General features: G+C 38.8%; 2 protein-coding genes across 4 annotated transcripts in view; one reads left to right on the top strand and one right to left on the bottom strand.

Annotated features, from left to right (window-relative positions):
• LOC140198856 (ALS2 C-terminal-like protein) overlaps positions 1–12,848 on the bottom strand; it is a 107,990-nt gene that overhangs the window by 23,234 nt on the left and 71,908 nt on the right. For both annotated transcript variants that reach the window (XM_072260016.1, XM_072260026.1), the window contains 4 exons: positions 10,436–10,531; positions 9,046–9,207; positions 6,504–6,615; positions 3,204–3,281 (listed from right to left, as the gene is read on the bottom strand). In XM_072260016.1, coding sequence (XP_072116117.1) covers positions 3,204–3,281; positions 6,504–6,615; positions 9,046–9,207; positions 10,436–10,531 — 448 coding nt within the window. The remainder of the gene's footprint in view (positions 1–3,203; positions 3,282–6,503; positions 6,616–9,045; positions 9,208–10,435; positions 10,532–12,848) is intronic.
• The window catches only part of jmjd4 (jumonji domain containing 4), a 55,966-nt gene that overhangs the window by 37,082 nt on the left and 6,036 nt on the right, over positions 1–12,848 (top strand). For both annotated transcript variants that reach the window (XM_072260039.1, XM_072260057.1), the window contains exon 6: positions 322–515. In XM_072260039.1, coding sequence (XP_072116140.1) covers positions 322–515 — 194 coding nt within the window. The remainder of the gene's footprint in view (positions 1–321; positions 516–12,848) is intronic.

Genomic DNA, 12,848 nt, shown 5'->3' with positions numbered 1-12,848 from the left:
CTTTTCCATAGATGCTACCTGGTCTGCTGAGTTCCTCCAGCATTTTATGTGCGTTGTCATTTTTCTTTCTTCCCCCCATCCACCTTTGGCTACATTTATCTGGTCTAACTCACATGTGCTTCCTTATCCCTACATCGACACAGGTCAATGACTTCCTTTCTCTCACCCTACTTTTAAGCCAAATTGTTGATATCACCTCAATTTTAAAGGCAAAAATAGAAACACTCTGTTGCGCATTTAATATTTCAGTAATATTTGAGTAATATTGTAAATATATTAATTGATTAAGCATTTTTTGTTTGTTTAAATAATTCATTACAGGTCATATGTAAAAGTACTTGGAAGGCCTCCAAACCCAAGACAACTACCTGCCTACTGAAGTGTAGCAGGATGTTCAAAAAAAAAAGTGAAACATTCCAGCTAAAAAAAGTGCAACATGTGGATTCTTTGGAAAAGAAGACAGTAAAGTTTTTAAGAAAAGGCAGAAAATGGATGAATTCATGGGATCATAAACTGTGAGTACTGGGAGATAATAATATATTTAAAACAAAACAGAAATGACAAGTTCCATCAGAAAGATACACTAAACACATTCGATTGCACAAGAGGAAACTGGATGTTACATACTGAGTGATTTGAGCAGTATTTTGAAGCAAATTAGATAGCCAATGAGAAACAAGTGCCAATTTTGCTGATCCAATTAGTGGAAGAGCAATAAGTTTATTTAGATGTTCTCCAATCAAACTAACCAAAATGAGCTTTGCTGATATTGTGAAAGTAGTGCAGGAACATTCAGAACAGAAACCATGGTGGATTGCAAAATGCTTTAGGTTTCATAAGCAGAATCAAAAGGAACGGGAGGCCATTTCAGCGTACATGGCTGAATTGAAGAAATTGTCTGATCATTCTCAGTTCAGTGATGGGCTTAGTGATGCACTGAGAGATCGTTTGGTTTGTCTGTTACAAGAAGCCATTCAAAAATGGCTCGTAATAGAAACACAGCTCATTTAAGAGAGAAGTTGAAATCGCTGTATCAATGGAAATAGAAGCCAGCGATGCAATCGGCTACAAATGGTTTGGCGGAAAGGTTTGTCCATAGTCTAAAGAATGCACTGTGAGCAACGTCAGCAAAACTCACTGCACTGACGCGGGTTCAGAAGCTCGCCAATTTCCTCCTTGCATATCACACGGCAGCACACTCCACACCAACAACACACCAGCAGTGCTGTTCTTGGGTTGTCCCTTGCCCTCACACTTCAATGTCCTCTAACCCAGTCTCAGAAGGAGTATGCAGGATAAACAGCTGAGGGGTTCTCAAGCAAGGAGGTTCAATGCTCACTCCTGGACAAGCAGTCCTGGTGAGGGGCTACAGAGGTGATCAGAAGTGGCCACTTGGAAAGATTAAAGACAGAACAGGTCCACTCTCCTACACAATGGAGTTGGTGTCTGATGTCATCATGAGCTGAGACATTGATCAGTTGAGGAGAGCAGAGTCAATTCTTAGAGAAGAAAGGTGTCCAGAGCTGTCAGAACCACATCCTGCAGTCCCAGAGTCCTACAACCACCACAGGGGAGGCCCCAGAACCTGAGATTGTTTCACAGCCACAAGTCTCACCTGCCAAGCAGAGTGACATCCCCGGTCAGGAAATACATCAGCCCACAAGAGCAAGAAATCTTCCACCGTAATTAAATCTAAAGACCTGAATGTGCCATTTACAATGCTGTGGATGTCTATAGACTGTAGTGGTTATATTATATAGTTCACTGTTGAGATGCATTCTATATTGAGTTGGAGTCTATAGCTAAGCGTGGGGGAGTGTTGTGTATTTAATATTTCAGTAATATTTGTATGATATTGTAAATATATTGCTTGATTAAGCATTCTTTGTTGTTTAAATAATTTATTATGGGCTGTGTCTAAAAATACAGAAATAGCATACATCATTCTATCACCACATCATAAGTGTGCTCCTCAGTAAAAGCAGAAACGAAATTTACATACATCACTCAGGCTCCCTTGTTTCTCTTTCAATTAGTTTTATGTTTTGGAGTTACAAAGCATAAAACACTCTGCAAATAGAGTAGTGATTTATTCTGCTCGATTTGGACTTGATAATGTAGAAAAAGAAATTTCAATCTAATGTCACGTGTTCCTGTATTTTGCTAAATATAGTTATGACATAAAATGCAATTCCTTCTCTTAATCTTCCTACTACTCCCAATCATTTTAACTGAAGTTTGCAGTCAAATAATCATGAATGTGGCCCTTGTTTTTCAAAGCTGGAAGCCTGCAATGTTATAGATCATTTTTTCTTGGGTACTTCATAAAAATACAAATACTGTACTTAGTTCTAGAAAGAGTTGCAGATAGTCACTGTAAATAGCGACAGTTTTACTTCAGCAAACATGCTAACCTTTACTTACTACTCATGCTGCCACATTGCCTGTTAGCAACACGGAGTGATGGGGAAACTCAGCGGGTCAGGCAGCAAGTATAGAGGGAAGTGAACAGATGATGTTTTAGGGCATGACAGGAGGGCAGAAATGAGAATTTAAAAGATGCATTTTTGAAAACTTAAATCATACCAAGACCTTTGTGTCCATGAACTATGCTTGCTACCCTATGTTGACTCCTGGAATACCTAGTCTTTCCAAGCTTCATTTGTCTTCTCATACCTTTAATTTCCCAAAGACCCACTATGCTCAGACCTGAGTAATTTTTGTTTTTGATACAAGTGTTTCACAACATTTTACTAACTTAATAATGCAATATGAATCTATTGTTACCATATTGTATGCTTAAATATTCTAAACCCCTCAATTAGCTCTCAACCTATATGTAATAGCCAGACATCCTTTCTTCTATAATGAAACCTCCTGAATTCCTGTTCCATCTGGTGTATGTATTTTACTAATTAATATTCTGTGCACTGCCTTGTTTGGCAGGAGGGATAGCTGCCTCATGTGTACAGCATTGCTGGCACACGCTTTAGTTAATTAATTAAATTGTGCAGAGCTCAGTGACATTTGCACCCAAGTTCCCAGTGGTTGTTTCTTGCACATGGGTGAACACCAGTAGTAGTAATTTATTGAACACGATTTCCGTCAGTCATTTGAAATTTGTAATAATTTGCCAACTGGGACATCTTTACAGAACACACAAATAAACATCCTGTTTATAACATGCAGGTTAAAATGTATACCTTTCCAGTTAGAACTAGGTCTTCTGTAAACTCTCCTTCATAGACAGAATCATCCTCTGACAAAATTGTCCCAGGACCCTGATGAAATAGTGAATATGTCATTAGATGCTGAGAAGTTTTAAAAAGAACAGTTAATTTGACAAAATTGTGGAAAGTGAATTAGTATTCATTGTGAGGGTCATTATATCATTTGAGTAGAGTAGAAGACCAAGGGAAAAAGGCATGACGTCGAACAGAAAGTCATGAAGAACTGTTATAAAACACGGACTTCACCATGACAGCAGTACTTCATCCAGTCTGAAACCCAGCCTTAGCAAAGATGTAATAGTTGTACGAATGAAGCAAAAAAAAAATAATCCCATGGATAGACTGGAGAATTTGAGACCGTGTCTTTTGAACAGAGTGAGTTGTCTATGCCTAGATTTGCAACAGATGGGTGGGATTTTTAATCAATATATCTCATCATTGTTTACTGAGGAACATGGCATGATTGTTGAAGGTTTAAGGGAAACAAGTGGAGATGTTTTGAAGGGCATTCATATTACTAGGGACGAGGAACTTTCAGCATTATAGTGCATTAAGAATAAAGACAAGAACTTTACAGTACAGTACAATCTCTTCAGACCGTGATGTTGTGTCAACCATTTAAAATATCTAAGATTAAACTGAACAATCCCCAAAGCCCGATCAAGTGCACCCTCAGATTTTGTAGGAGGCTAGAGGAGAAACTGTGGAGGTCTTCTCAGAGATACTTGCTTCATTACTATCCATTGATGAGATTTCTGGAGATTGGAAACTGGCTAATGTTGCTCCATTGTTTAACAAGGGTAGCAAGGACAAGCCAGGGAACTACAGGCTGGTCAGTCTGACATCAGAAATGGGAAAGGTACTGGAAGGAATTCTCAATGACAGGATCTACCGGCATTTGGATTGAATCTGATTAGATGGAGTCTGCATGGCTTTGTGTTTTGAAGATCATATTTGATCATTTTTAAAGAGCTTTTTGAAGAGGTAATCAAAAAAGTAATTGAGCATAGGGCTGTGAATGTTGTCTATTTGGAATTTAGCAAGGCTTATGACAAGTTTTTGTATGCTAGGCTCATCTGGAAGGTTTGACCCCATGGAATCTAGGGAGAGCAATTAAGTGAATTCAAACTTAGTTGAGAGGTTGATGCTTTCTCAGAATGGAGGCAGGTGACTAGTGGTGTGCTTCTGGGATTGCTGTTTCGTTCATTGTTATTCACTACTTATATTAATGATTTGGATGTGAATGCAACAGACTTGATCAGTAAGTTTGCAAACGACACAAATTTGGACTCTTGTTGATAGTGAAGAAGGATATCATAGGTAACAAAGGGCTCTTAATCTGTATTGAAAGTGAGCCAAGGAAGGGCAAATGGATTTCAGTTCAGATAAGAGTAGGGTAATGCATTTTGAAAAGCTAAACCAGCATAGGACTTGTGCAATGAATGATAGAGCATTAGAGAGTTTAATGGAACAGAGGGACTTAGGAGCACAAGTGTATAATTCATTGAAAGTGGCCTCACAGCATATTCAGTATTTAGGCCTTGGTTCAATGGCTGTGGGGAAAGATGAGATGACTGAATCTATTAACAACTAATCTTTCAATAATCACTAGATTCTAGAATGCTTCCGGAAGACTGGATAATTGCAAATGTCTCTCCACTCTTCACGAGAGTTAGTCTGACCTCAGTGGCTGGGAGCCACATGATAAAGTAGTCCTTAGTCAGTATGGTTTCCTCAAGGGAAAGTCTTGCCCGACAATCTGTTAAAATTCTTTGAAGAAATAACAAGCAGGATAAACAAAGGAGAATTAGTTGATGTTGTGTACTTGGATTTCCAGAAGGCCTTTGACAAGGTGCCACACAAGAGGTTGCTTATCAAGCTATGAGCCCATGGTATTACAGGAAAGATTCTAGCATGGATAACGCAGTGGCTGATTAGCAGAAGGCAAAGAGTGGGAATAAAGGGAGCCTTTTCTGCTTGACTGCCAGCGACTAGTAGTGTTCCACAGAGGTCTGTGTTGGGACCAATTCTTTTTATATGTCAGTGATTTGGATGATGGAATTGATGGCTTTATTGTGAAGTTTGCAGTTGAAATAAAGATATGTGGAGAGGCAGATAGCTTTGAGGAAATAGACAGGCTACAGAAGGACTTAGATAGATTAGCAGAATGGGCAAAGAAATGGCAGATGGAATGGAGTGTCGGGATATGTTTGATTATGCACTTCGGTAGAAGAAATGAAAGGGTTGACTGATTTCTAAATAGGGAGAAAATACAAAAAACTGAGGTGCAAAGGGACTTGGGCAGGATTCCCTAAAGATTAATTTGCAATTTGAGTCTGTGGTGAGGAAGGCAAATGAAATGTTAGATTTCATTTCAAGACAACTATAATATTAAAGCTAGGATGTAATGTTGAGACTTTATAAATCACTGGTGAGACTTCAATTGGAGTATTATGAACAGCTTTGGGCCCTTCATCTTAGAAAGGAAGAGCTGAAACTGAAGAGGGTTCAAAGGTGGTTCACGAAAATGATTCCAGGATTGAATGGCTTGTCATATGAGGAGCGGTTGATGGTTCTGTGCCTATGTTCCCTGGAACTCAGAAGGACGAGGGGTGACCTCATTGATACCCATCAAATGATGAAAGACCTTGATAGAGTGGATGTGGAGAATATGTTTCTTATTTTGGGAGAGTCTAAAACCAGAGGACGCGGCCTCAGAATAGAGAGATGTCCTTTTAGGATGGAGATGAAGAGAGTGATGAATCTGTGGAATTCTTTGCCACAGGCAGCTGTGGAGGCCAGGTCTTTATGTATATTTAAGGCAGAGGTTGATAGCTCTTGATTGGCCAGGGCATCAGGGGATACGGGAAGAAGACAGAAGATAAGGGCTGAGACGAAAAATGAATCAGTTATGATGAAATGGCGGAGCAGACTCGATGGGCCAACTGGCCTAATTTTGCTCCTATATCTTATGGTCTTATCTTATAATAAAGTTATTAATGCTTTAATTTTTTAAACAAACTCAATAATCAATTTGCAAACAGAATCCTACTTGTGTTGAAATTATATTTTTATTTACATTGCCTGAGAAATAAATTTTGGCCAAAGCTACAGAGAACACCGTCCATTCCTCTCAAAAAAAAGGCACAGATAGATAAATCACATCAGCAGAGGCAACAGACTGGGTCTCAGTTTAATATAATGAAGGCAGGACAAGAGAAGGCTGATGATCCAATCTATATTGGGTCAGTGGAAAGACTAATTGCTACTCACGATGATCTTGTTGTTTTGGAAGTTGCCCTCATAGCTCACTCCTGACTGTGTGATAACAATGCCACTTCCATGTCTGCAGTCCTCCAGCCACGAGCCAATGTACCTCTCCCCTCTGCATAGAATCAGAGGTTCAGTTTATTTTTGGCTAATGATTGAAAAGCAGAACAATTTCAAAAATAATGATAGGCAAGTACACTACTTGAGAAAATAGTATTTCAAGCATCTTCTCTTCTGTCACAAATTTCTATACCTTCTGAACAACAGCATAGGTTCAAGTATATGTCTGAAGTGTAAAAATCTCCTTGCATGCCCAAAAAAGCTTCTTTATTAGAATAAAGTATGGTAGGCAAGGTTAGAGCTCACTTCACATTTAATTTTTTAAAAACTTGCTGAGGAAAATAATTCTGGTTGAGCTGTCATGCACCTTGATAGAAAGAATAAAGGTGTAGACCATTTCCTAAATGGGGAGATAATTCAAAACTCAGAGTTTCAAAGGGTCTTGGGAGTCCTTGTGCAGGATTCCCTAAGAATTAACTTGCAGGTTGAGTCCGAGGTGAGGAGGGCAAATGCAATGTTAACATTCATTTCAGAGGACTAGAATATAAAAGAAAGGATGTGATGCTGAGGGTTTATAAGGCATTAGTCAGACAACACTTGGAGTATTCTGAGTAGCTTTGGGCCACTTATCAAAGAAAAGATGTGCTGGCGTTAAAGAGGGTCACTTCATGCTGCCTTACTAAAACAACCAGCATAATCAAAGACCCCACGTACCCTGGACATTTCTCACTTCTCCCCCCTCTTTGAGCGGAAGATACACATACAAGGCTCATGGAGAGCCTCTATCCTGTCATTATAAGATCATTGAAATGTCCCTGAGTACAACAAGCTGGACTCGTGACCTCAATCTGTCGCATTATAGCATTGAACCTTATTGCCTGTCTGCATTTTTCCTGTAACATTTCATTCTGCTATTGCTTCCCTTGTTCTACCTCAATATACTGTTGTAATGAAATTATCTGTAGTAATATCATGCAAAAAGAAACCCTTTTCACTTTGCCTCAGCACATGTGTCAAGAATATACCAGTTTATCAATTAACCAATTTTAAAATGTTCCTTCAGTGTAGCACTAAAGTTCTAAACGTGGACAAATCAATTAGACTTGGGGTGGGATCCACAAATAACTAACTCAATACAGTGGACAACAATTGAACCATGATGATATTTTATTTTGAAGGCATTTTTATGGAAGATGTCAATGAATGTCGTTGTCTTTCTGCAGAAATACTAGAAAATACTGTAAGTCATTGGTACATAAACAGCAGCATACTTCAAGTTATCAGTTATAGGCACTTCCAGAAATGATGTGGTTTCATCCAACATTATTATTTACAAGTCATCAAAACATATAAAGTTGGAGGCAATCTTGTAATTAGTAGTGACTAGTTTCTCCATATAGAAAATTCTTTTTGCTGACATCAAAGACACAGGAATAAAAAGTGAGTAAGATGTAGATTTTGTTGTAACCCATCAAAAGTGGAGAACATCTGGAACATGCTCATGAAAAGTCTGTTGATGCAGGTTAATTATACACTCAACACTAAGATCGACTGTTTATTGCCAGTTTAAGGTTGTAGTGAACTATGCAGAAATGCAGGTCAATGTGATTGAGATACAGAGAAGTCAAGACCTAATTAAATACTAGGAGTCTGAATGTCCAATCTTCTACCCTGAAATATAACTCAAATATCAGATGGAGGAGCGCATACTAATGTCCATGCAAAACTAAACATAGAAGATACAAAATCAGCTGTCAGTTGTTAATAGTCTTATTAAAATATTTTCAACCATTATTGCTGATTAAGGACAGAGACCAGCCTTGATTTCACCAGCTGAGGCAAGTGGATAATCTTGAAGATTATTGTTCCAAATCAAACTTTCAAGGAAACAGTCGATACAATGGGAGTGTTGTTGTGACTATGAATGTGAACATGGCATGAAGGGAAGTTAATTTTGTAAAGAGATATCTGACTGTCAACTCTACTGCTCAATGCATCAACTCACTCCTGGAATATGTTCTACTGACATCACTTTCGCCATTTGGTTTATTGTAACAGTTATTCTTGTGGATTCTTGATAGTCATGTGGCTAGCATCATGTGAATCATAAAGGAGAGCGGTGTCCTCCACCAAAATCAACTCACACACATTTCTAAGATCTATGGTTGAATAACAATATGCAATAGGCCCCAGTTCCACCTAGAGCCCATCTATCACTATCCCAACTGGGTTAACCGTGGTGCATGAAGTTGAAGAGCTATCTCAGCAAAGGTAAATGACAATTAGGTGTCTCTTTCTGGGTGCTAGAAAACTTCTAGAAAACATGCACCTCCATAAAACATGGTGAAGATTATTCTCAAAATTGACCCAAGCTGACTTTGAGGCCATCTCCACACACAAGTATATACATTAGTTTTGAGGGGAAGAGTCTTTTCTCCTCTTTGACTGTTGATTCAATATTACAATATATTTGACAGCCTCCTACCTTTCAGGGTCATCAAGCACTCCGTATCCTGTTTTTTTATCATTCTCCCAGTGCCCCATATACTTAAAGGCTTGCTTTTTCAAACAAGGGTTGTGTAGAATTCCAAATCCATGCCTTTGGTTGTCTTGGAAGTAACCTTTATAGACCATGCCATTTCCATACCTAAGAAGAGAGTGACTTTTGAGTATTGTTTTCACATTGGGGTGCATATTATATTAAAATTTGGCCATGTTGTTCCAAATTCAATCCACAGTCTTCAATGAAACAGCAAAATGGGGGGCGGGGTGGTTTGAAATCTCAACAAAAGTTATTATTCTTATTCCTTATCTAGTGAGCCCTGTTGAAATCATGAGAAATCAGGAAATACCAGACGTATATCTGTGGCAAGTTACCCCTATGATCACATCACAGACCACTGGCAAACAAACTGGATTGATATTGAACGATACTTGCTTATGTAAGGCATCAGAGTTTACAAGCATTTGCACAAGTGGAAACTGTCTGCTGAGAGAAGTAGAGTCAACCGAAGGTGAGGTTAGGGAAAACTTAGAACCATTGTTGCCTTAGACACTGGAGCTAAATGTCTCATTTGGCACATTTTCTCACCACCCTAAACAAATATTAGAAATTCAAATGCACAAATAGGCCTGAACCTGTCTATGCAACTTTCTGTGCTAACAGATTGAATTCCATAATGAAGGTGCAGGTAGCAATTGTACTACAATTTCTCACTGAAAGAAAGCATGGAATGTTCTTGGAAATAGTCCAAAGGTGATTCACTAAGATGAAACTTTGGGTACGAGAACTGGTTTCTCCAAGTCTCAGCCATAAATGTGAATATAAAAGGATGTTTTCAAATGGACAGAAGGCCAAACACTGGACTGTGTCAGTTGTGAATACAAACTAAGAAATGTATTTCCTTGAACATAAAATTAGAACTAAGCTAATTAAAGCATTACAGATGATATTTCTTCATAAAACTAAAAAGGAAGTACAATAGAAGAGCATTCAGAGATGGCTGTGAAGAATGCACTAGATCAGCACAAAATGAGCAGAATCCAGGATAGCCAGTATAGAAAATAGTTCAGGCATAATTGATCAATCTTCCTGTTTAATGTCAATGGATTCAAGAAATGCATATGCCAGATCCCTGTTTAAGAAGAAGGGGCAGAGGGAATGGAAACAAGGCAAATATGGAGCAGATAATCTAGTTTAGTTGAGGGAAATACTTCTAGCATTTGGGCATAAGTTTAGTACTCAATTTGAAATAAGTGAGTTAATTTAACACAGATCATAAAAGTTGCTGGAGTTTAACTCATCCAAGCTGATCATCTTATACTATAGCCTGAGAGCTGACCATTTTGACGAATCGAAAACTAGTTGTACTTACTCACAGATGCCATAACCATGCATCTTTCCCATTTTCCAGTGACACTTGTAACAGTCAAAGCTCTCTGGCCCTCCAGGAGTGACATATACACCAAACCTGGAAGAAAGCACCAATGGTTATTTCAGTCATATCATCGAAACATTGCATTAGTGTAACAGTAGCATTCACATGGTCATGCAAGAGCTGGTTTTGTTCCCACTCAAAGCTCTGCAAAGCTAATTAAGCCAGAGTTCAATAATGTTCTCTCCTGCTTTCTTACTGTGCAGCCGTAACAATACTTTAAAGAGAATCAGCCAACTCATCTTGCCACTCAGCTTGTCAGGAAGGACCACACAAAATGGTAACATAAATATGGACCACTTACATTTATTCTGCAGATTCCCACTTCTTCCCACCCCCTCCATCAAATTGTTAGAGCTGTTTCCAAGAGGTTTTTCATTGTTCAGTTTGGAAGCTACTCATCTAAAATTTGGCGTTCCCATTTATACATAAAAGAGCAGTTTGCACCATTAATACAACAATAATCTTCAAGGTATTCTAGGTAATCAAAGGACCTTGACAATAAGCCACAGAGCGAGTTTTGGATGGGTGATTAAAAGCTTCGTCAATTAGATAGGTTCTTACAATATTTTAAAAGGAGAAGTGCACAAAATGGAGGAGGATCTCAGCAAGTCAGGAAGCATGGAGGGAAGCAGACAATCAACACTTCAGGTTGAGACCCTTCACCTAGACTTCAAAGGAGAATGTCCTCGTAGGCAGGAATCTCAGAAGTAGTATATATAGCACATTCTATGTACCACACTGATCATATTTTTGTGCCACTGTCATCTTTTCCCACTAATTGCAACCTTAGCTAAACAAAGCAAATCTCCTTTTCATTTATCAAAGCAAAATGTTTGCCTCACTCAGGAGTAAACTGAATGTCTCATTTAATTAGTGAGCAATTTCAAGTTCCTGGGAGTCAATATCTCTGCGGATCTATCCTAGGCTCAAACATATCGATGCAGTTACAAATAAGGCATGACAGTGGCTATATTTCATTAGGAGTTTGAGGAGACTTGGTACATCACCAGAGACACTTGCAAATTTCTACAGCTGTACCGTGGAGAGCTTTCTAACTGACTGCATCACCGCCTGGTATGGGGGAAGGGGCACTGCACAGGATCGAAATAAGCTGCAGAAAGTTGTCAACTCAGTCAGCTCCATCGTGGACACGAGCCTCCCCAGCACCCAGACCTAAAAAGTGATGACTCAGAAAGGCAGCATCCATCATTAAGGACCCCCATCACCCAGGACATACCCTCTTCTCATTGCTACCATCAGGAAGGAGGTACAGGAATCTGAAGGCACACATTCAATGATTCAGGAATAGCTTTTTCCCACTGAAATCAGATTTCTGAAAAGACATTGAACCCATGAACACTACCTAGCTACTTTTCTTTTTTCCCTTTTTGCATTACCTTTTATGTATTATATATTTATATACATTATATATAATTACTTACTGTATTTGCCATTTTTATTATGTATGGCAATGTACTGCTGCCGAACAACAATTGTAATTTAACAGTTTAACAGGTAAAGCTCTGTAAGTATGGAAATATGCCAGTGGAATTAAAACTGATTCTGATTTTGATTAGCTCAACAAGCCTTCAAGCCACAATTGAAAATAAATGTTTGGGCAAAGTTTCTGACCATGACAGCAGAACTTAGATTCATGCAACATAAAAATTGTAAAATATCCAATGTTCTAGACAGGAGAATTCACAAATAAAAGAATTATTTGGACAGATGCTAAGATTTGCTCAAAATGGCTCACATTAGGGGATATGTTCAAGGAAAAAATATGGTGGTAGAAAAAGCAAACACGAGGAAATCTGCAGATGCTAGAATTTCAAGCATCACACATAAAAATTGCTGGTGAACACAGCAGGCCAGGCAGCATCTATAGGAAGAGGTACAGTCAACGTTTCGGGCCGAGACCCTTCGTCAGGACTAACTGAAAGAAGAGATAGTAAAAGTGGGAAGTGCCCCTCTCACTTTCAAATCTCTTACTATCTCTTCTTTCAGTTAGTCCTGAAGAAGGGTCTCGGCCCGAAACATTGACTGTACCTCTTCATATAGATGCTGCCTGGCCTGCTGTGTTCACCAGCAATTTTTATGTGTGTGGTAGAAAAAGAACAGCATTACCAGGATTGTAATAACCTAAAGACACTGTCAGAAATGAAATCACTTATAAGCCGGGTGTTTTCAGTGCCTTGCAGAGAGGAGTGCACGCAAAATAAACATGTTTCCATACATATCGAGCCCCTCCTTTTTAACTGTTGAATCACAAATGTTGTTTTTAAGTGGCAACTAAGAGGAACAAGACTAGACAAGAATAAATGCTAATGTGAGTATGTGTCTTTAGGCT

Source organism: Mobula birostris, chromosome 1 (genome assembly GCF_030028105.1).
Source record: "Mobula birostris isolate sMobBir1 chromosome 1, sMobBir1.hap1, whole genome shotgun sequence".
NCBI classification, from domain to species: Eukaryota; Metazoa; Chordata; class Chondrichthyes; order Myliobatiformes; family Myliobatidae; genus Mobula; species Mobula birostris.
Note: the sequence above shows the minus strand (reverse complement) of the source record. Positions and strands in the feature narration are given on the sequence as shown.